This window comes from Osmerus mordax, chromosome 13, assembly GCF_038355195.1.
Source record: "Osmerus mordax isolate fOsmMor3 chromosome 13, fOsmMor3.pri, whole genome shotgun sequence".
NCBI lineage: Eukaryota > Metazoa > Chordata > Actinopteri > Osmeriformes > Osmeridae > Osmerus > Osmerus mordax.
In genome coordinates this window covers 13384163-13410181 of record NC_090062.1, presented here as the reverse complement: position 1 = coordinate 13410181, position 26019 = coordinate 13384163, and the positions used below count along the sequence as shown (strand labels likewise).

At 46.7% G+C, this 26019-nt stretch overlaps 2 protein-coding genes across 3 annotated transcripts in view; one reads left to right on the top strand and one right to left on the bottom strand.

Moving 5' to 3' along the window:
• Positions 1 to 462: 462 nt before the first annotated feature.
• Positions 463 to 2415, bottom strand: ddx28 (DEAD (Asp-Glu-Ala-Asp) box polypeptide 28). Its single transcript, XM_067249281.1, has one exon. It carries the CDS (start codon positions 2270 to 2272, stop codon positions 596 to 598), a length of 1677 nt encoding a protein of 558 aa, XP_067105382.1. The 5' UTR covers positions 2273 to 2415; the 3' UTR covers positions 463 to 595.
• A 4328-nt stretch (positions 2416 to 6743) lies between these two features.
• nfatc3a (nuclear factor of activated T cells 3a) overlaps positions 6744 to 26019 on the top strand; it is a 46023-nt gene continuing 26747 nt past the window's right edge. The window contains exons 1-3 of one of the 2 annotated variants that reach the window (XM_067248754.1): positions 6744 to 7079; positions 17782 to 18904; positions 22009 to 22171. In XM_067248754.1, coding sequence (XP_067104855.1) covers positions 6989 to 7079; positions 17782 to 18904; positions 22009 to 22171 — 1377 coding nt within the window. In that variant the 5' untranslated portion in view covers positions 6744 to 6988. Of the gene's footprint in view, positions 7080 to 10213; positions 10302 to 17781; positions 18905 to 22008; positions 22172 to 26019 lie in introns of those variants that run through there. The other variant, XM_067248755.1, reaches the window with a different exon arrangement.

The window sequence follows — 26019 nt, the reverse complement described above, 5'->3', positions numbered from 1 at the left end:
GCCTCAGTCTATATGGTACACAGCCTACCCGGTGAGGCACTGTGGTGCCCTAAGATATAATTTTGACTGCCTAAAAGACTACTGTTGAGAGTAATTTGCACTGTAATGAGCTATTTGTTATACTGATACAAAGATTCTATAATCTGAAATTATTAAGATGTTTTAAGATTTGAGTAGATGAAAATAGTCAAAATTATGCAAATTCTCTTCTTTCTCCATACATAATCCATACTCAGATGTACCTATTTTATGATTGTAACTGCATATTGTTTTCACACACCAGATCAGCATTTCTCATTACAGGTGTGCACCATGACTGTTAAAATTATTCAGAAAAATAACGCCATCTGAAATATGTAAATGCTGCCACCTTGTGGTTGAATATGAGAAACGTTTCACTAGCAGCATTGAGAAAATAAAGAGGCATTTTTATGAATAATACCATTTTATAAACATGTGTTCAGTTGCATAGTTTAATACAATACATATAAGTTAATTAATATTCCAAACATTCATTTTCAGACAAAAAAACAAAACAATGGTCATGACTTGTTGAAAAATATATATTGTCTCATGATTAAGGTAACTGCTCTACTTATTCAGTCTCCATCTCTTTGGGGCTTGGTTTTTGGATGGCAGACTCCATGCCTGGAAGGATGGTTCTCCTCCTGGCGGCAGTCTCTATTTGCTGCACCCGCTCCACATCCCAGGGATGGCTGACAAAACTTAGCACTTCCCCGTTCTCCACACTGCCCGCCCTGCCCACCCGCCCTGTTCGGTGAATGTAGTCAGTGTGGGACTCGGGAAAGTCATAGTTGACCACCAGTCGGACCCTCTGTGTGTCCAGGCCACGAGAGGCAATGTCTGTGCAGATCAACACATCCACCTGACCTTTCTGAAAGGACCGGAAGATCCCAGCCCTCACTGCTGCGGGCATCTCCCCCTGCAGACGGACATGGCGCACTCCCATTTCCTCAAGGGAGTAGCCAAGCCAGTTGACAGTGGCTGACTTGTTGCAGAAAACAAGCACCCCATGCTTCTCCGGCTCTGTCTGCTTCAGGGCTTGGTGGAGCTCTAACAGCTTATCAGCTCCCTTCACCTTCAAGAAGGTCTGCTTGACATGGGGCATTAAGTAATGCAACATCTTGCTCTTGATGGTCACTATGCTGCCTAGATCAGTCACCTGGCTGAGGACATCACCCACACCCCCAGGGAAGGTGGCTCCAACCACCACCAGCTGGGATTTGGGGTTGGGTCCACGGGTCTCAGAAGGCTCACTGGCTACCTGAGTGTGGACCAGGATGCTCTCCAGCATGCCTGCAAAACTGGGGTCAAACATGGTGTCAGCTTCGTCCACTACAAAGACTCTCAGTTCACTCAGATCCAAGTAGCGCCTCCGTAAGGCTTTGACCATAGCTCCGGGGGTGGCCACCAATACATCCGGAGGACCCTTATCAAAGGCTAGCTTGATGTCACCCACTCCCTTCCCTCCTCCCACAGTCTTTACTAGCAAGCCCAATGGGGTACACAAGGTCTTGGCAACAGCTGATACCTGGTCAGCTAGTTCCCTCGCAGGCACAAGAACCACTGAACGAATCTTGGGTGCAGTGTCAATGTAATCCTCTGACTCCTTTTCACTCTGGAGTTTATGAACAATAGGCAGCAGGTAACTCAGTGTTTTTCCACTTCCTGTCTCTGCAGCGCACAAAATGTTGTGACCTTTTAGGATTTTGGGGATGGTCTGAAGTTGCACTGTGGTGGGGTGCGTTATGTTCATGGTGCTCAAAACCTCCAACAACTCTGAAGAGAGACAAAGGTTTTGAAATGTCACAGATTTCTTCTTTTTCTCGGTTTCCTCCAACTGGCACTCACTGACGAAGGACGGGACATGCTGGGTGTTGTTAACGGTGAAATAGTCACCGAATGATTTGTTATGTTTCCATCCTTTGGATGACAGTACAGGCTCCTCAAACTTGCCAAGGGTATAACTTGCCGACTGGTTCAGCTGAGGATTCTTGCTCTGTATTAACAGCTTGCCGGGTTTAGTTGTGGCGATTTTGTTCTTGCCCCTCATCTGCTTCACGCCTTCGACCTGTTTCTGCATATACCTAGGAATACGAATGACCACCGACTCTTTGGTGGTTGCTGTTTGACAAGCACGGTATAAAATGATGGTTCCATTAACATGAAACCGGAACATGTTCTTTGATGAGTAAATGTTGTTAGATAAGTATGATCTGGACAATAAATAGCCGATCTTCGCTGACTGCATTTCGATAATGGAATAAACTTCAGCTATCTAGCTAGAAAAAAAGTCCGGAAAACACGTCTACCTCAATTCTGCCAGTGAAATGTTTTGCTGTCGTGCATCACGGAATAATTATCTAATCTTTTTATTTTGTGTGCCTATTGGGATAAGTACTGCATTGCTTTAAGATGATAAGACAACATAGCTAACATACATGTGTTTGTGGCGATTGACGATGACGTCAAGTCGTCGCGAGCGATGACTCACGAAGAGCACCATCCCGGTGTTGTGCCATCCGATGCACGACTCTCTGGAGAGGCACCCCCATCCGCGGGAGCGAGCGCAAACCACTCGGAATCCAAAAGTGAAGGATTTCGTCTTGATATCGCAACCAAACGGAGAGGAGACAGCTGTCTCACATTATACTTTCTTTGTTATAAAATTCAAGAGAAGAATGTCGGTTATCTGTGTAAATAACAGATGTTATTCTCAACACAAAATCCTTTGAACCTATACATAAGAAAAGCCATGTGAAATACTTTCAACCTGCTAAACAAAATACATTTTCTTTGGTAATCATATCTGGGGTTTATTTCCTGTGTTGGATGACGAATTTTGAGGATTTTGTGTTGAGAATAACATCTGTTATTTACACAGATAACCGACATTCTACTTTTGAATTATATAACAAAGAAAGTATAATGTGAGACACCTGTCTCCCCTCCGTTTGGTTGCGATATCAAGACGAAATCCTTCACTTTTTGATTCCGAGTGGTTCACGCGCTCTCGCGAGGGGGTGCCTCTCATGAAAGCCGTGCATAAAACGGCGGATGCAGAATTTATCTCCAGAAAAACAACACAAAAAACAACACAAAACTATTAAAAACCAAGATAATTTGGGTTCATATACAACTTTACTGATGTGTCATTACAACCTGTATATATAGGTACTGCTTTGTACAGCATGACTTATTTTATGTAACATAATTATAATAGTCATGCACAAAAAATGATGGAAAAAGTAGTGAAAAATGGATCAAAATGATTATCTGATGTCTAGCTAGAATGAACTTCTGTGAAGTCTCTTTTGAGATGCCGTCCAAAGCTATGACTTCACATTCCTATGACCATTCCTAACTCCTCTCACCCCTGTGCATTATATAATCCTAATATTGGCCAATGGATAGTCTGGCTATTGTCATGAATCAGCAGAAGAAGTCTGACCCCTGTTCTCAATAATGCTGTATGCTAAATGGGTCACCATTGGTAAGAGCAGTGTCATCGACACAATTGTCAGTCCATGTCCATGTGACACCAAATTCTGGCCAAGTCCCCAGGGGATGACAGCCAAAGGACCCCAAGTTCAATGTACTGTTGAAGTGTTCAATGTAAAATATTGGCCACAGGCAAGGTACACCTCTGTATTTGATTAGATTAGATTGCTTCCAGCTAAAGCCACATCTTTTAATGTGCTGTTCTCTTTGTAAATGCTCCCATGGAATAATCAGAACATTGGGTCATGCATTTCTGAGAGAACATCATCCTAGGAACCTCTCTGTGGTGCAGTCACCCCCACCCTACTGCACCCCACCCCACCTTAGACCACCACACCACCCTACACCAAAGTGGATTCAAAGGCAGGGGAGGGGGAAATACCCATGTAAGCTTCCAGCAACAGTCACTTTTAGTCCAAGATAGCTTCTGCCATGTGTTCACTGAGCTGTCACATGTATTGATCCTTCATCAGGCACAGTTCCCATGTGATGAATGAATTGGCTAAGCGATTGATTTCCTGTTGGCTTTAGAACATCACAGATATGCTTTCAGTAATAGGGTGTTGTTGTCACATGTAGGTTTATGTAGCCTTGGTAACTTCTGTTTAATTTCCTCCTCATTGGAGACCTTTAGGGCTATTTCTATTAACAGCCAGTAGAGTGCAGCATATAGCAGGCCAGGAACACCACAACGTTTAGAACCCTTGTTCAACGAAGACTCTACAATCTTGGCATAAAGAGTAGATTATTGTATTATGTTCATAAAACCACTACTTTAATGTTGGAAATACCATAAATGCAGACATTGTTTGCAAAATCAAGAGGGGATTCATTCTGTTGCATACATAGTTTTGATGTAGTTAATTTGGATACATTAACTAATTATCTCTTATTAAGGTATTTGATCAGTTGATCAGTGTTCTGTTCATTAGTTTGTTTTTGCTGCATTTCATTTTGCAAATTTTTTTCATTGCAACTTAAACCTCAATCCTTGAAAGAGTGACACCTTTCAAACAGGACCAGTGCGGGGGTAGAGATTGTTTTGCCTCACAACTTTCTTTACAAGAACTAACCACATCTACACCCTCCCACACAATCTGTGGATAATGTTCTTTATCTTCTTCCTTTAAAGGTCATCAGAGAAAATAAGAGATACCTGAATTGAACAGCAATTGGTCTGAAGACAGTGATGTAGAGAAACAAGAGCAATATTGACATATTCCAATGTTTAAGAGGGACACAATGTTATCATACTGCCATAATACTTTCATGGCAGTTTTTTATACGTTTGTTTTAAATGTTATAACATGTAACTGTTTTACATTCACATCTGTCTTGTTCATCTATATTGGTCTGGCTTCAAAGTTATGTAAATAAAACAAATGTGAAATATATGAATATACATGAAGGAATTAAAAGGGGAGTTATTAATGCTAATGATGAATAATTATCAATAATTTGATTCATCTCACAGTTTGTTGGTCGATAACTGCCATTTTCTAACTAAAATTCTTAATAATTATGTACAATATTTGTCAAAATAATCCATCTGCATCAAGAAAGATAGAGAAGTATTCTGTTTAGTATAGGTAGCCGACAAACATCGACAAAAGTCACATTTCCTGCTGGTAATAATCCCTTTGTTTAAAAAATATATTGGTTCTAATATAATGTTTTGCATCTGTTATTGACTGTTAATGAAAGTTAGATGTAAGAGCTTGTGTTTGGAAATGAAGACCACAGGAAATGTGATATTGATGCTTTTGCATGCATTTGTGAACTTCGTGTCTGTACGCCCACATGCTTCTTCTTTCACTCTGCTGTGTGTTCCCTGTCACCATTACATGATAAGATGGTTCTGTCTGCTGTGTAGGCAATTTTATGTCATAAGGATAAATACATTTTCGTACAGAAGTACATCTGTGTTTTCAAGTTTTGGCCATCACAATTTTGTGAAGACAGTATCACAAGAAAAGTTTAAAATTTACACTGCTCCTAATTCATTTAGTCAAATTAGCATTTGTTTTTGTTTGTCTACATACTTTCACCTTCATCCATACAGTTTGTGTTTGTGTGACTCACACATCGACAACGTAATACTTCATTGTAGAACTTCTGTAAAGAACATAGAGTAGAAAGAAAAATATGTTTTCTTTTAGCAATATCTAATAGTATGCCCAGCTAAGATCCACATATGCTTGTATTGTTGGAATAGTTCCCTTCAAGTACATTGCTTGAAGGGAACTATTTCAACTGCTTCTTACATACGACCTGCAAACCCATGGCTGTACTCTGTTCTTCTCACAGATTTCCTCTGTATAAGAACTCACAGCTTTCCACTTTGTAATTTGCAAGACTGCATAGCTCCAGACTGACCTCTAAGTGACCAGAAGAGGATCAAGAGGTTAAGAGTGTATCGTGTCATTATAGTTTCCAATCTGGCCTTGGCTTGTCTCCTCAAAATATAATCTTAAGAGAGGTGAGACATAGCTGGTATAGTCAAATTGTCGATGGTTTGCAGACAAACAAAATAAAAATGAAATGAGAAATTATTGGAAAATATATACATAACACAAGGACCAAAAGTGTTGCTAGACAAGACCGTAACCCGGTCGCCAATTCCAGATTTTACTGACATGACCCACATGATACTTTAAAAAGGGATCATTCTGGAGTCAATATTGCACATCGGATGTACATTCATTAAAACAAGGATTTAAGAGGTTAGTTTGTAGAGTTATACCAGGCACCCATGGTTTGATTTTCCTCCACTAGCTACTAATGGCGCACACATTTCGTATCTTTTTTATCAATCCTAATAACCGATTTCAGTCATTTGGTAGTACATTATTGTCAAACTGTTGCTCCTACCAGCAAAGCAAGCATAGTTCGGGCAACTGGCAGGTTGTTATAACTTAATACTTGAAATACAATCAAAATAGACATCCAGCATTTTAGGATAAATACATTAAACTACACCCGTAGCAAGATATTTAAAGACAGATACGTGTGTGCGTGAGGTGTGCGCGTGTGTGTGTATGTTCTGTTGTCTGTCTATCGAGTTTGCTGACGTCACTGCTGGAACTGCCCTGTCACGCGCTGTTAGTAGAAGTTGGGATAGAAGCTCCGGTAGAGAGAGAGGGGCAATTTTACCGACAACCTTGTCCCTGTCTTGTTGACACCAAACATCTATATATCAATTTCGCGCTTGTGTGGTTTAAAGAACACGTGCGTAGTAGGACAGACTATTACGTGTGGGAATAGATGCGTCGGGGAGTGAGCACATTTTGGATTTGTATTCGAGGAAAACTAGTCCAACGTTCGCTAGTCTCTAGAATTTTATGAGCTAAACAAAAAGTTTGGCTTTCCATTTAGTAAATGTTGTGACAGAGCCCACGGAAGAGTTTTGCGCTAGCCGTCGAGTGACGGATCAACCCGAGCTGTCAAACCCGAGCTGTCAACCCCGATGACTACTGCAAACTGCACCGGTAATGAGGAGTTGGACTTCAGACTGATGTTCGGAGAGGACGGGCAACAGCAGTCGCTAGGCCCCGCAGGTCAGTGTGTTCCCCTTGTTCAAAATAGTAGGGCAAGTAGCTAAACTCACTAGGCACAGTTTTCTACAACTACTACCTACAGAACTTGTAGCTAGCCTACAGTAGGCTACAACTGCCACATGCAACTATTGGTTGCAACACGCTACCAGTTGCGTAGCCTACATCTGAACAAATACTTGTATTTATTTACCATAGAAAATGTTTATAATAAGTCGTGATACACATAGGCCTACTCACATTTAGCAGTAAACAACATCGCAACAGCAGTCAGTTTGTACCGTCATGCATGGCCACAGATTGTTTTATCAATAAACTGGCGCGTTTTGCCTAATAATCGCGCGGTATAAATTAGGCTATACAGTAATATCCCCAAAAACATCTGAAGGCAAGTATTGTAGTACTACAACAGTACATGTTATCTATTATGGTGTTACTCAAAATACATAAACTGAACTATAAGCCCCTTTAAATCGACATTTAATACGACAGGAGTGAAAACATTTCTGCCAGAATATTATGCCCGAGAATCGTTTTCTTTTTTCATTTGTTTTTAGAATGCAGGGAAGTGTAACATAAAATAGACATCAAAAAGTCTAAAACCTGTTGGAGCAGTTTAACATCTGTATGTACATTATGCTATTTTATAGAATTTATAATCAATCAGTAAAAATAATTTGGACTTAAATTAGGTGGATCTGGTGAATTCCCCTCTGGCCGACACGATAGAACAAAATCTCTTCTCAGTGCTTGGTCAAATCTTACTTTGACCTTCTTATGAATAGAACGTATTCAATCTGACAACCATTTTCAACGCAGTGACAAACCAAACGTACGTTTTATTAATAGATAACTAATAAATATGTCACCTTGCAGACACAGTAATTGGCTGCAGTATGACCTTAACAGGACCCAATATATGCCTGCCATCATCGGTATATTAATGTGTGAAAAACAGCCTGACCAAGTGGGAATTTGAATTCTGGTGATGCAAAATACCAAGAGCTGAAATTCGTAGGGATAGACTAGGCTACTATTTTGATTATTTGAAAGTAATGATTTTTTCGGCGTGAAATAGCTTAGTAATTACTCTATATTGTACAATAACTGTATCCATATATCACTCTTTTTATTGCTTTTAATTTAGGCTAAAGCTTTGAGAAGGACCCAACGTGACTGCTGCTACTAGCATATGGTCTGAGCTTGAGCCTTGGTATTTACTACTGTATGCTAGTCAGAACTTGCATCTCATTTCTCTGCTGGGTATCTGGTACTTTCTAAAGTTGGTGTAGTCTACGCAGGACTAGGTGACATTTGTTTAACAACAACTTTCTCTGAAACTAGTGGTGGAACTAAATATATTGAATCAATTACATGTGTAGTCCTTCAGCTGCAATCAATGCAGAGTTAAGGGTGTTCTTTTCATGGAGCTCTGGCAAAATCACAAACCAATGTTGGCAAAAAAGCTCTAACCAACCAACTCCAAACACATTTTCCCCAGATTAAACATACCTTTAATTTGGAGAGAGAAGTGAAGGGGAAAAAGTGACGTTGGAATAGGCATAAGAATAAAAGTGCCACTGTGCAAGCGGGTTTAATCTGGTTGGACTGAATGGTTTGGCCTGTGCCTATACACATGAATAACTGGCGTGTAAGGCAGCATCTTACAGCCAGAGTTACAGTTGCAGTATCACTCCAAAGCCAAATTGGTTCCTCTCTCTTCTGCCCAGCCTCAAGTCATGGCTCATTGTGCAAGAATATCTGGCAGCCTCCTGTATTATCTTAGTTTTTAGTTAGCACTGGGTGATTACTGATTTTTATTTTCATAACCTAAATCATATGTCAACAAACAGTTTTATCCCTATTCAACCCAACCCACTGAAGAATATATTCCACAGTAGTAGGCTATGCTGTCATCATATCATTGGATAGCTGATATTGTACTGAGTATTTCAAAGATATTGTGTGAGCATTCCTTGGCAGTGACAAATGTTTGTCTCTCACCACTCATGCTTTAAGTCATCCTGAGTTAAGACATGCTATGTTTGTTGAGGTAGGCCTAGACTGTTGTAAAAGTTTTTGTAAGACCTGTTGAGAAAGCACCTGTGCCTATGATGACCCACCCCATTCCTACCCATACTTCTCTGGTGTACTATGGTGAAAGCATACCTGGCTACAACTATGTTGTACAATGTTGGACTCTCTTTTTTGACAAAATGCATGTTTCATGGAATAGTATACATACCTTGTTTAAATAAAATGGTTACATTGGATATCATGTCTGATAGATGCCTTGGCCTCATCGCTAATATTTCAGTGTAGTCAGGTGGCTGAGCGGTGAGGGAATCGGGCTAGTAATCCGAAGGTTGCCAGTTCGATTCCCGGTCATGCCAACTGACGTTGTGTCCTTGGGCAAGGCACTTCACCCTACTTGCCTCGGGGGAATGTCCCTGTACTTACTGTAAGTCGCTCTGGATAAGAGCGTCTGCTAAATGACTAAATGTAATGTAATGTAAGTGTATGACAGTCGTATTGTTAAGCCAGATGCATGAGAGTTGGCAACTGTGACATATACTGTAGGCCTACAGTAGAATTTATTGACAGCATACAGAGTATTATACTGTAATGTATAAACACGCAACACCCTTTAAAAGACTACAATACAAATAGATCTTCCTGGCAAACTGGCATGGTGATGTGGCACAGAAGGTGGCAGAATTAGAGGCTTGGGGGTCAGTGCGCTGAGAGGAGAAATGGCCTCATTGGGTGGAAGGCTAGAGGTAGTGTAAGGGGGAGAAGTGCCCTCTCTGGGTTGTAGAGGATCAGGGCTCCAGTAGAGGTCTCTGGCTCTGTGCCCAGACATGCCATGTGGGGTTCAGATGGCAGTGGAATGAAAGAAGGGGCGGTAGTGGGGGTGGGGGTATGTGGATGGCTTTCTCGCTCCTGCAAGGAGAACTGGAACGGGAAAGAGTTATCTCACTCTCCTTGTCTTTTCCTTTTTCTACCCTATTTTTGTCACCCTCTGTCTCTCTCTCTCTGTCTCCCCCCTCTCTCTTTTTCTCTGCCGGTCGCTTTCTCTCACCTCCTGGGGCCTGTCTGGCTGCTCCTAGTCTGTCATCATAGCAGACCTGAGCTGTGCAGGCCTCGACAGGGACCACCGAACCACAGCTCTTTCTCTCTCTTTCTCTCACTCCTTTCTCAGGCTATGAGAGACCACCGTTAACTGTGAGTGACTGATCTAGCCTAATGAAGTCTCCAGATGCCAGCTTAGCATCTCCACTTAGCTAGAATCAGGTTTGATTTGGCTCGGGGGGGGGGGGGGAGCAAGGATGACATCTTGGCATCCTGTAACGGAATGCTGTTTGAGAGTTTGATGTTGAAACTTAGTATTATTGAGTCATAGATAAAAGTCAGTGATGAAATCATCCATGTGACAATTCAGTCAGAGAAAGCTACTCTTTGGCGGTTCTAGCTGTTGCTCAGTGTCTGGACTCCTGACTCGGGCTGTCTTGGCCGTGGGAAAGACTGAAATTACATCGCTCTCATGGTGGACTATTTTGAGCTCCCAGAGAGAGTGGCAGAAGGCAGGCGGCAGGTTTCAGAGCGCCGTTAGAGCAGGAGTCCACGAGCAGCGTCTGAAGCTGTCCAGTCTGAGCACCGCTTTACCGTCTAACGGGAGTCAGCAGCGGAAGAATGCTGTGTGCCACGTCACCAGGTGAGTGGCTGTTAGCTCCCAAACACCGCCCAGGTGTATGTGTGTCTATGCGAACGATCAGAGCAGGCTACATAGTCCATCCTGTAGTGTGTCTGAGTGAAACAAAATAAGAAGTAGAGTTGGCGAATAAAGAAATGTCTTGTGTACACTAACATTTACCATTTGTTTGTTGAAAATCATATTTAGAAATTGAAAAGGCAGTACTTCAGCCAAAGCTAATGTGCACAATGGAGTCATTAGTACAGGGCATTGCCCAGAAGCTCTGTCAGTGAGTAATTCCCTGTACTGAACCCCATATGTTTCACACAGTGGCAGTTCTAGACATGTGTCTTCAGTAAAACTCAATTTGAAAGGGTAGTGGGAGGCCATAGCAGTACAGTAGTTGCGCCCGTGACACAAGTCCTTACCTGGGTCAGTCCGCGTGGCCGAGAATCAAGATGAGCCCACCTCAGAGGTCTACACGTGGGGCTAGCTCACCATGTGTGTGCCCCCTAACCCCGAGGGGTCCATCTCCCCAGAGTGATGAGAGAGACGTTTGTTTCCCGGGGCGAGGCACGAGCAGCAATGTGTGGCATCTGTCTAGTTTAAATATAGTTTAACTCGAGCCACCGCTGGTTGCACTGCATCAACAGGCTACAGGAACGTTGCACCAGAGAGAAAGTCGTTGAACTCTTGCATTTAGGCTTTTCTTTTTTGGTCCTCACTGCCCCCTCCTCCCCTCCAACCTCTCCATGTTGTGTTGAGAGGCGGGGCCCGTTGCACCGAGGGTAGTATCCCACTTTATTTTAGGCTGTGCCTCCAAGCTCAATATCTATTAGGCTAATGCTCAATATTGGCACCTCTAGCCTGTGCAAGTCATTTGTGTTCTAAAACTACCCAGCCCCACTGTGATAACAGTCATGGTGCTTCTTAGATCTTTGTTGATAGGCTAAGTTTGTTGATCCTATCCCGGGTCTTGTCTTATCATGATTGGCTTGTCTCAGGAAACTGATGTAAAACACTTCAAATTCCATACAGTGGGTAAGTTTAGGCTGAATTATTTTGTTTGTTTGACTTTGTTACTCTAGCCTTTAAGATGAAAGAATATGACTATCTGATAACCGGGGAGTAACAGTTTGTTGTAGTTTGGGGAAATCCATGGCACTCCACAAAGCCAGGCTTGCGCGTACGTTATGATCTTCTTGCAAAAGCTGCCAGACATAAAGATGTGATACAGAGATGCCACATTGTGTGTATATATGTGCGTTTAGACTTCAGGCATTTAGCAGGGGCCTGTAAAGTATATTGAAGAGGCCCCAGTGAGCAAAACAGAGGTCTCCTTAAGCTGCTCACAGCCAGAGTCAGGGCTACAGCCTCGGCCTATATCTACCCAGGGACACACTACTTCCTTCCTATTCACAAGGTCCCTAAGGCACCCCCTCCCCATCTCTCGCTGCCTTCCCCCCTCTCTGCTTGCCATGGTTGCACAATTCACTCAGAGGCCCTGCACTGCTGTTACAGAAGTGTAATTAACTTGAGAGAGGGTGGTAGAGGAGGGGGGGGGGAGCGGGCATCAGTAGCAGTGGCTGCTGGGAAGGGAAATGAAGATATAGTGAGCCTGGTTAAGACACTCCAGTTTGGATGGAGTTGGTGCTGTGGAAGAAGTGAGGACATGTTGAGAGTTAATTCTTTAAATGCTAGTAGTGTAGTTGTTGGTACTATTTTGAATCCAAACAGTCATTTCAGTAGTATTTTTTTAATAAAAAGGAAATTGTTGAAAACATAATTGCTGAGCTAAACAGATCTTCTGAGCCTCTTATTTTGCTTCTCACTGTATTTGTCAGTTGGATAATAGACCTATTCAGTTGCTCTGCACTTTCCCAGACTCACAGTTTGCAAATGTCAATGTCAATTTCTCTCCCGCTCTCTCTCTCTCTCTCTCTCTCTCTCTCTCTCTCTCTCTCTCTCTCTCTCTCTCTCTCTCTCTCTCTCTCTCTCTCTCTCTCTCTCTCTCTCTCTCACACACACAGACACATACTCAAATGCACACAGGACTCTCTCCCTCTCTCTTTTTTTCTCTTTCTATTTCTAACTCTCTCTCTCCCTCTTTCTGGTTCGTTGTCTGGTTCAGGCACATGCACAGTCAGCCCTGACAGATTGTTTAAATGTCACCCCTGCGAGCAGTAGCCTCTGATGTTATCTTCTCTAGGTTACTGCAGGCCTCTGGACCAGCCTGTGCTCACCACTATGCACCACACAGGGCAATCATTTAATGTGCTGTGGCAGTGCGTTCATCCTGACTTCTGAAAGAATAACGTAGTATTTCGCAACTGTCTATCAATCTTTCTCACTGCTTTGCTTAATACAAAATTTAAAAAACAAGTAAGAACACTTTTTTTTTTGTGCGGTTCATTTAAAATTCTAGGATAATAGCTTGTGCACATGATAGTTGGCGTGTGACTAGAGGGCACTGGTCATGTATTTTAGACCATATGTTAATTTGGGCCGAGCCAGCCTCTGTGGGGTGCAGCTTGGGTGTGGTGAAGCAGAGCAGGGCAAGATAAAGACATATGAGCATAACGGGAAGATGTATGTTAACAATTTAATTAGCGACTTTTGTTACATTTTCTACGCTGTCAAAGATATCCGTGGCATCAAAATATATTGTATAAATATTTAGCTTACTCTCCACACACCCCACCCTTTTGGTCATAGCTACACACACACACACACGCACACACACAAACACACTTGTTCAACAGTAGGTCTGGCCTCAACCCCCTCTTCAGGCTGCAGGGCCACAGGTGTAGGCCAGCCCTGGGAGTATGTGTGTGAGTCTGTGTGCGTCACAGAGTGTTTAGAAGAGGAGGCAGCCAGCCAGAAGCTGTTCTTGGAAAGAACAGGAGGAAGGAATTAAATTGGTTATAAAGCTACCCTCAGTGCTCTTAACGATGGGATGCATCAGAACCAATTTCCCAAATGTAGATTTGAATTTTTGCTGGCACAGATGATAATGATTGGGTTAGCCAACTTCCTTAAAAAGCGATAAGTCACAAAAGTATTATTGGGGTGAGAGGGCCCTCATTGAGGTAGCCAGGAGCACTTGAACAGGGGAAACTTGCCTGCTGAAATCCTGGAGCGGGGGGGGGGGGTGAAAGCAGAGCCGTTTCTAATCAACCTGCCTCTCTAACAAAGGGAACCCAGGCTTAAGTTACCCCAGCTCACACACACACACACACACACCCTACAGTACCCTGTATAGTATTAATGAAGGAAACGTCATTGACAAAAAAAACAAAAAGGTAACGACAGGACTCTGTGACACGGTTCTTCAAGTCCAGAGCAGAAAAGTAGGATGAGTAGAAAACGGAGTGGGAGGGGTGACAGGGCCTGCTATGTAGTGTCCCCTGCTATGGAGTGTCCCCCCTCCCCAGCCCCCCCCACCCTCTTTGTGTGTGACGTGGGTTGGATCCAGGATTTGGTCCGTGTCACAGAGCCAGCAACCGCAGACTGGGGCAGCCTCCTCCAGTTGCCGTGAGGGCAGGACGCAGCACACCTCCGTGCCAGTGACCAGTGTCTCCACCGGGGCGATTTCCAGCTATTATTAGCTTAGGAACAGCAAAGCCGCTTAGAGCTCTTTATTTAACCGGATCGGCAGTCTGATGTGTGGGCACTTCACTCGTGTATGACGCACTGTGTTGCCAGGTGGAGCAGGGGGCTTCTTGGCATTGCTGTCTGTGACCCCCATTCACTAGCCTGGTACTGTATGAGGCCCAGCTGAACCCTACCGAAATTGGAGGATCTTGGGCCAGCTACCTATTCCCTGCCCATAGTTGGGGTTCAGATTTAGCCCGGGCAACATCTTACTGTGTGTCTGTTCCACATGACCCCTTCCTTTGTCTTTCCCCTCAACCCGCTTTACTGAAATGCCTCTCTCTGCCTTTCCTCTGAAAGCAGGTGGTTGTGGTCTGGCTCTGACAGGGTGCTTTCCCACTCAGCCTCCAGCTGATGAAGCCCCTCACCAGGTATTAGGTGGCGGGCTAATCTTGGCCCATTGGGGGGGGTGGGGGTAGGGGGGTTAGCCAAGGGGAACTATCCACCCCCTTCCCGCCACCCAGTCGGACCCCCCCACCACATGCCCTTTCCCACATCCCCTCCCTCCCCCCAGCACCAGAGTGAAGAGGCCTGGGCATCGGCAGAGGGAGTTTGCATTCGTCATCTAAGGAGCTGGAAGGGTCTAGACAGAGACCACGTGGGTTACCACCACCATGCCATAAAACATTCTTCAAAGGACCTCTCAGACTGGCCAGAGGAGCTTTTACACATTCTCGAGCGCACAGGAAAAGTGCACACTCATCGTTTATTCATACGCAGACATTTCGATGATTGCTCAAAGTATGTAGCATTTCATTGACAGGCTGTCGTGGCGGTTGAGTGATGTGACTCTACTCAAAAATGCTGAATTAAGTTGAAGTTGAATCCGTAAAATATTGGATCAGTAGCTGTTTGACTAGACTCATTCCATCTGTATGCGGCCAGTGTCTGTAGGCACTCTGACTCCTCGGTCGAGAGGAGGGCTCATTTTTAATTGAGAAGTTGTAGACTCTCTCTGGCCTGTTATTGTCGTACCCTCTCTTTCTCTCTCTCTCTCTCTCTATCACCCCCCTCTCTCTCTCTCTCTCTCTCTCCCCCCCCCTCTCTCTCTCTCCCCTTCTCTCATTCTTGCTCTCTATATCTGTGTCTCCCCCCTATTCTTTTCTTTCATCAAGCGAACCATACTAATGAACTGGCAGCCTGCAGTGGTGTATTCATTGATGGCTGTCCCGCCTCACTGATTTAGAGACGCATGAGGATGAGGAGGAGATACTCTGCTAAACAACCCGTGCATGTGTTTCATGCTGGCTCCCTGAGAGCGCGTCTTTAATAATTGAGGAACAGTTACATAGTGCTTTTGCTAATTATCCGCTATTGAAAATGCCTTTTATCTCTGGACTACGAACTGGATGCAAACGCAGTTATGCATGAAACCTACAGTACCTCAGAGTTCTTGGGCCACATAAACTCACAGTGTCACCTAGTTGCACAGTAGCTGTTGTTGGAAGCTACTAGAATATACTATGCCTATGGAACCGAACTGCAGTAAAAATACTTAACAGTAGTGATTATAAACATTTCTGTGATCATCAGTATGTTAAAACTGTTGCATGTTAAGCTTATTTCCTACTCTCTGGGAAATCTGTGACTATGCAGTCTGTCAGTGTATCCACCCTCCATGTGTTGCACATAGTGTGTGTTTGTGTGTGTGTGTGTTTTGTCCTTCCGTTGAGGACTGGGTGGGGCAGTCCTGATCCAATGCAGAAGGCCATTCTCTCTCTCTCTCTCTCTCTCTCTCTCTCTCTCTCTCTCTCTCTCTCTCTCTCTGTCACTGTGGCTCTGTCTTTTTTATCTCTGTCTCTCTCTATTTCTCTCTCTCTGTTGTCCTTCCCTCCCTTGTCAGTCAGACGCTGTCGTCAGAGGATATGGAGCCGGGCCTTGTGACAGGCAGGACCAGAGTGCAGTGGCTATAAATAAAGAGACTGCTGCTGGGGCAGGGACAGAGAGGAGGGAGAGATGGAGGAAGGGATGGAGGGAGATGGGAGGAGCCGAGATGGAGAGTTGAAGAGAGATAGATAACTTCCAATCTCAATCTTTAGAACTGGCACACAAACACTTACTTGCAACTAGTCTCTAGTAGGCAAGAAGGAGAATTTATATTGTTTGCGGAACAGCAAACATTTGAGGAACTCTGACGTACTGAGGTCTGTTTTGAAATCGCAGGGTGGTTTCACCACCCGATCCTTTACATCTAGGCCCAAGTTCAGCCTTGATGGCTTGGGTTGTGGGAATTGTAAATAACGAGATGAAGGCTTGCATTGGCCATAAAGCTTTGGTAATTTACAACGTGTTATCTGTGTTTATGGCTCAGTGTTATGTATTGATCAGGGGTTCATAAAACGTATACCTCAGGCCCAACAGAATGAGAGGGAAGAGCAGTGCTTGTGTCAGCTGACCAGCTGCATTTAGGTGCCACGCTGGCCCATGTTTCCCCAGTGGGTGCTTTGCAGTGGAATCTCATCAATAAACTCTAATAGAGTGCTGGCTTTACAGACATGGGCCCACGTCGGTTTGGCGTCAGTGTGTGTGTGTGTGTTGGGGTGTGTATGTGTGTGTTTGTTGGACAGGCCAGGCTGCGTGCCGGCTAACCGGTGGTATTAATAGGCAGCCGGCGCAGCCGTGATGACAGCCATGAGCATGCAGCACTGTGCGAATTGGTTTCCGGTGTAAGCTGACTGGTCATCAGTTCTCCCTCTTGGAATGGTGCCCCGTAAGCCTGACCGTCCACCAGCATGCTAGAGCACACCCCCCCCCCCCCCGCCCCCTCCACCCTCCAGCCCGCCCATCTCCATCCTCCTATGCTCTATATCTGGAACGTAGATATCATTGGGACCCTAAATGATGTATTGTTTTAGAGGGCAATCCTCCTGTGACAGGTGAACTGCAAACAGAGTTCAACAAGTTCAAAACAAAGCAGCATCAGTAAAAGCAGCAATAAAAGTGATTTGTAGCTGCCATTGGTAATGGATGGCCTTGGCCTGTTATATTATCATCCTCACCGGTGCTTATAAAATCGCTCCACAAACAGTGCTCATAATATTGTGTTGTGCAAGTATTGGCATACTCCTATCAGATTAGTCGATTACTTTTCATCATACTTTACTCAACCTAGGGCCATAGCGGGCCTGACCTGTGTTTGCTAGTTTTGGGTAACGTATTGTGTTCTGAGAGGTATCTTTGCTTGTTTCTGGAACTGTGGAAGTCTGGGCTACGCACTTTTAGTTCTACAATAAAGCTCCCCCTGTGCTGGTATTATAAAGCATTTAGCCTAGGTCTAAGCATGGACTGAAACGCTCTACAGAAGTTATAACCTTAGTCATTGACCTTTTTCTTCATTTTTTTTTCTTCTCTGTTTAGATCTGGAGCCTGATGACAACACATCATTCTACATCCTCAATGTGGGCCAGCATGTAGTCCCACTGCCAGGCATGCAGTCTCACTCCCAGGTCATCAGCACCTCGCCCCACCTGCAGTCCCACAAGGCCTATGAGCCCATCTATGAGGCCCATCACCAGGGCTCCAAGTACAGCCCATCCCCTGGGGGGCCTCCCAAGGCCTTCGAATGCCCCAGCATCCAGATCACGTCCATCTCCCCCAGCTGCCAGCAGGAGATGGACGCCAACGAGGAGGAGCTGCGGGCCAATGGTCCTGACAGGGACTACCACGACAGACCCCAGTCCAGGGACCACCTGTACCTGCCCCTGGACCACTCGTACAGGGACTCCTCCCTCAGCCCCAGCCCCTGCAGCAGCCTGTCCTCCAGGAGCTGGTTCTCAGACGCCTCCTCCTGCGAGTCCTTCTCCCACGTCTACGACGACGTGGACTCGGAGCTCAACGAGGCCGCCGCCCGCTTCACCCTGGGCTCGCCGCTGACCTCCCCCGGCTGCCCCTCTCCCCACACGGGTGGCAACCTGGAGGAGGGCCCCTGGCAGCACCACAACCCCGCCTTCATCCACTCCCATTCCCTCACCCTGTCCCCGCGCCAGTCGCCGTGCCACTCGCCGCGCACAAGTGTGACCGACGAGAACTGGCTGAGCCCGCGGCCGCCGTCCCGGCCCTCCTCCCGGCCCACCTCGCCCTGTGGGAAGAGACGCCACTCCAGTGCGGACATCTGTTACCAGGGCTCCCTGTCCCCTCACCACTCCCCCACGCCCACACCGGGCCCCTCACCCCGGGGCAGCGTGACAGAGGACACCTGGGTGGGAAGCCCCTCCATGGGCATGTCCCCCTTCCAGTGCTGCCCCTCCGAGGCAGACATCCCCTCCAAGACCAGGAAGACCTCCCAGGACAGAACGGTCTCGCAGCCTGGGAAGGGGGACTTGGTGATGGACGAGCAGGGCAACATGTCGCCCCTGCTGGACTCCCCCTCGGACGACACCATGCACAGCCTGAAGAAGGACGGCCCTGGGGAACAGTTCCTGTCGGTGCCCTCCCACTTCACATGGAACAAACCCAAACCAGGCCACACACCCATCTTTAGGTGCGTACCCAGCATGAAACATGCTGTCACCTTCTTTATCATCGCCTGGCATGGAAACATGTTATCGTACTGTTACTCAGAATTAGGCCAAGGCTATGATCGGAAGATTAAGACATTGATAGGTATCTTTATTAGCTCAGGGGAAAGTCTTCACAATGCTTCAGGGACTACATGTTACAGACTACCTCAATAAATATATATTTGCTAGTATTTGAGGTTACGTATCACATATTTTAGCAACTGATTTCTGTATTAGGTAACACGTTATATCACTCTGTAGATTGGAAATCAGTGAGAGCATAGGACTTTGAGACAGAGAACTATGAAGCTAAAGTGGACAAGGGTGTAGCAGAAGGCAACTGGTGTCTGGGGCCAAGCACATGGGCACACACGGCACTACACAACCACACACACGCAGAACCACAAAATTACAGGGCAATAGGCCCCACCAAACTTCTCTTGATCCTCATGACGCACTTTCTCAGACCAGCGGTGATGAGGGAAGACTGACTAAAAGAGGGCAGAGAGAGAGAGAGAGAGAGAGACAGAGAGAGACAGAGAGAGACAGAGAGAGACAGAGAGAGACAGAGAGAGAGAGAGAGAGAGAGAGAGAGAGAGAGAGAGAGAGAGAGAGTCTGCTTTCCGGCCTTCCCAATGTGTGCAGCAGATGAACGCCCGGCCTTGTTTGTGTGCACTGGCCCCTAACTCTATAAATCAGCACAGGGGCACATGTCTCTGAAGGGGGCCACCATGCGCCTGCTCTCTCTTGCCCCCTCAGCGCTACCCCCACCCCATCCAACCTCCCGACCCCGCAGCCCTCCCACTGATGCTCATCACACACAAACACAGCCCGGATCACACACAGTCTGGCTGCCCATTCAAAAAAAAAAAACACTCACAGACACCCCAGCAACCTCCAGACAGCCCTCCGCATCCAGGAAGTCAGGAGAAGTCAAATGATTGGTTGTTGGAATCGTCTATTGATTTAAATCGGTTATTGGTTGTTTTTTGCTATGGGAAAGAAATGCCGTGTTCATTCTTTTGTGTGTGTGATCATCGAGAGTCTGTTCCACTGCGAGTGTGTTGAGAAAGGTTCTGGAAGCGCCTCTAGAGAAGCCATATGTGTGTGTGTCTGAGTCTGTCTGAACGAATGAGGTGTGTTGAACAGATGGCCCAGGCGTTTGTTGGGTGGGTTTCTCTGGCGCGGTGGTGGAGCAGGCTGGATTTTGATGGGGGGTCTCTGGCTGGGTTTGGGGTTGTGCCCCTCCCTCAACCTCACCAAGGCTTACAAGAACTTTGTTTGTGTGGCGGGGCGACGGCAGTGGGACGTGACTGGGGTGGGAGCCCGCTGTACAAAGCGGACACCCGAGAAAGGTTACGCTATTTCAGGCCACGGGCGCTGCTTCGCCACCCGGTTCAGGTTTCCTCCGGCCCCCTCTCCTGTTACCGTGGCAGCGGTGCAAACATACACTTCCTGAGTTATGTCATGTCCGAGAAGGGGAGGAGACAGGAGGCTGACACGCTCTTTGTTGTGTTGACCTCACCTGACTGGACCTTATTATTGGTCGAAAGATAAGGGGAAAGGATAAGAGCGCAGATCAAGAGAAAAAATAGAATAACTGCTTTTGTTTGAGCATTTCTTACTCTTGCTCTATCTATCTATCCACGGGAGGTAATTGAATTGTCAAATGTGTTGACTGCCGAATAGACAGCAACACAATACCCCTCACTGACTGAAATGTCAGAGACTCAAACTTTTCTGTAGGCTAGATAGTTCTTTTTCTTTCAGGTCCAAAGAAAGCAAGCTGCACATTTTTCTCCTTTGGCCTGACGGGTGCTGTCCACAGCTAGCCAGCACTTGATGAAGACTTGGAGAGCCCGAAAAGAAAAAAGAACGAGTCACTTTTGCCTGCAGAACTTTTTAAACATTCCCCCCCCCCCGTAGGTTGTTTTTTTCATGTCGGAGATCTGCCATGTGAGAGAGCGGGCCTGTTTGACATAATTGCATGGCACATCCTGCCTGCTGAAAATGCCCACATTTACATGAAGGCACAAAGAAGCCATGGTGCTGAGCTGAAGGAGTTGGGCTGCCACGCCAAGGTCCGCCTGCCAGTGAGGCAGCACATCCTGGCACAAGCCTTCCAGTGACAGAACACGCTTACTCATAGGTCGTAGCACAAACGCACGCGCTCCCGCGCAAGCCAGTTTCATTTCTTCTCATGCATACTGCATTGTGCTGTAACAGAGGAAACTGTCTTCCCTCTAACTGTTAACCTCCACACCTGGATGGCACAGATACAGTGCTATGGAGCTACCCCTCCACATTTGTTGTTCGTCGGGGCTTTCGGGCTCTGCAGTAGGTCTAGCGTAAGCGGGTCGTATTATCTCCAGGTTCTAGCTGAACTGAGCCGTCTCCCAAAGCTACCCGCTCATCAGAGGAAGCTTGTCCGTGTGGAGGGACATGGGGTTGTTTAATTTTGAGTGCAGCTGTTCAAATATGATTGTGGCCTACATAGATAAAAACACACAGAGGGGAAAAACACACAGCAACAGGCCCTGTGACCCACTCCAGATCCAAGCTGTGGAACACGCCAACCCTCGCTCCATCTTTTAGAAGAAGAAAAAAAGATTAAAAAATATATTTTTTTCTAAAATGATTCATTAGTTGGGTCGTGTAAGCCCCTTCACTTGCACAGCTATGGTTTTATGGTGTTTTTTCAATTTGGTGGGAATTCCCATGATTCACTGTGTGTTCGGGGTGAATATGCTAGCCCCCATCTAACCCCTGTAGTGTTCAGAATGTGTCAGACCAAATGCTAGTCCTTCACAAAACAGTTTCTAAAGGTTATGATTCAGTTGGAACCCCTGCCTCCCTCCCGCCTCTGTATACTGTAACATGTGTGTCACTGTTTCTCCATGTTACCGCTCATGTACCACTGTGCTTCTGTCTTTCGTTTCTGGTTCCATTCAATCAAATTTGCTTCGTATTATTCTGCTCTTTATTTTCACATAACCGGAGGTGCACAGAGTGGTTATTCATGCACCGTGGTATCTTGTTGATTGAGAGTCATTCTTATCATACTGTGTATGTGTGTTTTTCCCAGGACCTCCTCCCTGCCCCCTCTCGACTGGCCCCTGCCCAGCCAGTTTGGCCAGTATGAGCTGAAGATCGATGTGCACCCCAAAACCCACCACCGGGCCCACTACGAGACCGAGGGCAGCAGGGGAGCCGTCAAGGCCGCCTCCGGAGGTCACCCCGTCGTCAAGGTGAGACGCTTAGCCTATGGGCTTAGCCCATAGTGATGGTACAGTCACTTACCACACAAACACCAGGGGATGGGACCACACCGTATACACCGTAGGCCAAAAAGCAGCTTATATTCCCCTATACTGTAGGCCATGGGCCATTTGTTGTGGCTGTCTGATAACATGAGCTGATATTACATAGGTAGGCCTGTCCCCTAAGCACCTATCACTGTCCCAGCACCTTTACGCAGTAGTCACGTAACCGTGACGTCGCAGAGACAACCATAAATCAGGGAGTAGAACTTGAGAAGCTGGCCAGTGTGAGAGAGAGGGAAGGATGATCCGCAAGAAGTGACCTGTCTCACCTCGACTACCAAACCTCTTCCCCGTGGTGGACAGCTGTGGGTTGTTGAATACGGGCTGTTGCCAAGTCGACCTGAGTCGTCGATTTATCTTTTAACAACCCGCTCCCAGAAGGAGTGAAGCTAGCTTACACCTGCGCTTAGGCTCCTTTTACCTGTTGCGTGTCAGTATTGTCATGCCATCACCCCAGCCTCTCCCCTTCCCCTCTCACCAACTCCAATCTCACACGGCGAGGAAGACTGTTAGAACAGGCACACAATCTGCAGCGGTGTCACCACAGCTCAATTAGTTCCTTTGTTATATGATAGCCAGCGCCACGTTGCCTGGACCCTCTTCAGTGGGCCACCAGCCAGCCAGCAAATCAACCATCCAGCCAGCCAGTAAGTCAACCATCCAGCCATCCAGTAAGTCAACCATCCAGCCAGCCAGTAAGTCAACCATCCAGCCAGCCAGTAAGTCAACCATCCTGCCAGCCAGTAAGTCAACCATCCAGCCAGCCAGTAAGTCAACCATCCAGCCAGCCAGTAAGTCAACCATCCAGCCAGCCAGTAAGTCAACCTTCCAGCCAGCCAGTAAGTCAACCATCCAGCCAGCCAGTAAGTCAACCATCCAGCCAGCCAGTAAGTCAACCATCCAGCCAGCCAGTAAGTCAACCATCCAGCCAGCCAGTAAGTCAACCTTCCAGCCAGCCAGTAAGTCAACCATCCAGCCAGCCATCCAGCCAGCAAGTCAACCATGCAGCCAGCCAACCAGCCAGCAAGGGACCTAGTGAGCCAGCCAGTGATCCAGCCAGCCAACCACCCATCAAGGGACCTAGTGAGCCATCCAGTGATCCAGCCAGCCAACCACCCATCAAGGGACCTAGTGAGCCATCCAGTGATCCAGCCAGCCAACCACCCATCAAGGGACCTAGTAAGCCAGCCAGTGATCCAGCCAGCCAACCACCCATCAAGGGACCGAGTAAGCCAGCCAGTGATCCAGCCCGCCAGTCAACTATTTATCGAGATACACAGGGAGCCAGGAACCCAGTGAGCCATCAAGGGGCTAAATATTTCATGGCTACGGTGTCAGGGTCCCATTGTGTGGGGAGAAGGAAGCTGGCACCACTGCTGGCCGTGGCCACTGTTGCATAACCCAACAATGGCTGACCTTATAGGCCACGAGAGTCCGTCTGTCAACCCCCCCTGGATGAGCTCCTGGTGGATTTAACCTGAAAATTGATTGAAATGTTCTGATAGTCCATGGCACCACGGTGTTCGCCCCTTAGAAACCACTGAAATGGTCTTAATGAATGGATTCCTCTCCCCCCATCCGTTCCTATGGTTGCCTGATGTCTTGGATGGATGAATTGACCCCGCTGACCCGTGGCGGTAATTGTAGAGTGTGTTCATCAGGTCTAGTTATGCAGACAGAGTCCTGCTTCTCTGCCACTCTGAGATAATGGTTAACCACCTCTTCTAGAGACCCTGATTCCCCCTACACCATGTGTGAGGATGCATAATTTAGCCGTAACATTTTTGAATCTAGGCATTTGGCCGCATTTGCCCTTATTGCTAGCTCAGGACGAAAGCATTTGGCTATAGGATTACTTTGATTAGTTTGTTGATTTGTGTTTGTATTTTGTCAACTGGGCTGGGATACTACAGTGTAGGGCCATATCTTACTTTACCTCTGGGGTTTGTCTCAGAATGCTTTCATGTCAACCTAAAGTTCTGTTTTCACGTGAGGATGATATCATCTCGGTCAGGCAGGTTTACTGGACTCTTTGTTTACTAAACAAATGTCCTTATTAGACTGTTGACAGTTTTTCTACGCACCTTGTAAAGAGAGCCTCACCAGAAATGTCAACAGTTTGTGCTGAAGGCATGACTGTTGTTCCAGTAACACTCGATGAAGCTCATTCTAAACTTTCTCAAATAATTATTATTGCTGCATAGACACCTCTGTCACCAGGGGCCGAGCGCTAACGACAGTAGCATGTTCAGCCGCATGATGCTCGTCGCGGCTCGGGCGTGTGTCGTTTGCTAATCCTGGGAGGTTGGACCCCGGCGCCCCTCGAGTGCATGTGACAGCAGCACCTGCTCTCCACGGGTGCTCCGGTCCTCCCGTGGGCTCGCCCTCCGGTGCGCTGATGTCATCAAATGATGCCGCAGCGGCCATCTGGACACGGTGTGGGCTTCCTTTTGTCACCGCCGAGGCACCCAGATCAAGGCGCCGCCGAGATGCTACGTCAACAAACACAGGATCACACCGGGAAAGGAAAGAGGGGCCGGGTGCCTGTGTGACTTAGCCCCAGGGACGAGAAGGACGATGTGTGTTTGTGTACAGTGTGTGTGTGTGTGTGTGTGTCGTATGTGTGTGTCTACAGGTGTTTTTGTTGAGAAAAAGTAGAAGAGAGAGACGCACTCATACATCATTCCATGCCATCTGCTTTGTGTCAGGGCGAGTCGTGTTACTCGCACTGGCCCCTTTTTCCCCTGCGCTGCTGAGCTTCCACTACCTATCACCCCCATTCCTGCTTTCTAGACAGGATTGTGTTTACACGAGAACAGCCGGGGCTGTGTCTGCAGCGTTCTCGTGATCGCTGGAGAACATGGATGAGCAGCTTGTCGTGGTGCGGGTTGTGTTGGAAAGCCTTCAGGCAGGACCTGAACAACGAGTCGTGAGGCGCGCGGGGTCCCTCCCAGCTAGGAGCCTCTGTCAAAGCTGTTATCGTGCACGCTTCTCCACAATCGTGCCCCGACTTGTCGAACATCCAACCGCAAAGGAAAAAGAATGGTGTCTGAGTCACTGTGCTTCACCGGCGTAGGCTAGACTAGCGTACGCCACCAACCATGCTGTTCGTCTACTTTTGGGGGAGGTGTAGCATACTGTTTAGGGTTCACTGCGTCCGAAGTGAGTTATTATAGCTCTGTCCTGGGGATTATAACGACCAGGACTCTTAACCACAAAGGTCATCAGGCCATCGGCCTAAGCACCGTTGTTTGCGTGAGAAGAACAGTAGCCAACGTTTATTTTATCGCCCGGTCCCTCCCTACTCCCCCAGAAGGACATCTACTACACGTCCAAGTTAATGAGTAAGGCAGAGCCTCCTATGATACCTCATGCATGTCCTGAAGAAACGAGGGCCTTTGTATCGCACGGGTTTCTCTGAGTCATTACAGAGACGTACAGTAGCCATATACACAAAACATGAAACAATGTGACAGTGTTTACGAAAGGCAATTTGGAGCACTTTGATTCACACAGCTGGGATCTGGGAGGAATGCTGCTTATTCCTGTGTCAACCTATTGCCCTGGCTATGCTAACTAGCGTGCCAGCTAGCCTTTGCACGCCCTCCCCTTAGGGACCAGTCTGACTACGGGCAGACCATAATCGGCACACCTGTTGCTAGGAGACGTGCAAATCTAAAGCCTCTCTGGCTGAGGTATCTTGTGCGCATTTAACCGGCTTAATTGTGTTCAGGCTCTACCACAAAGGGAAGCAGCCCCCTGGTATTACCTGG

Coding starts and splice junctions, on each gene's coding strand:
- ddx28 (XM_067249281.1), bottom strand. CDS start 2,272: ATGCAGTCAGCGAAGATCGGCTATTTATTGTCCAGATCATACTTATCT.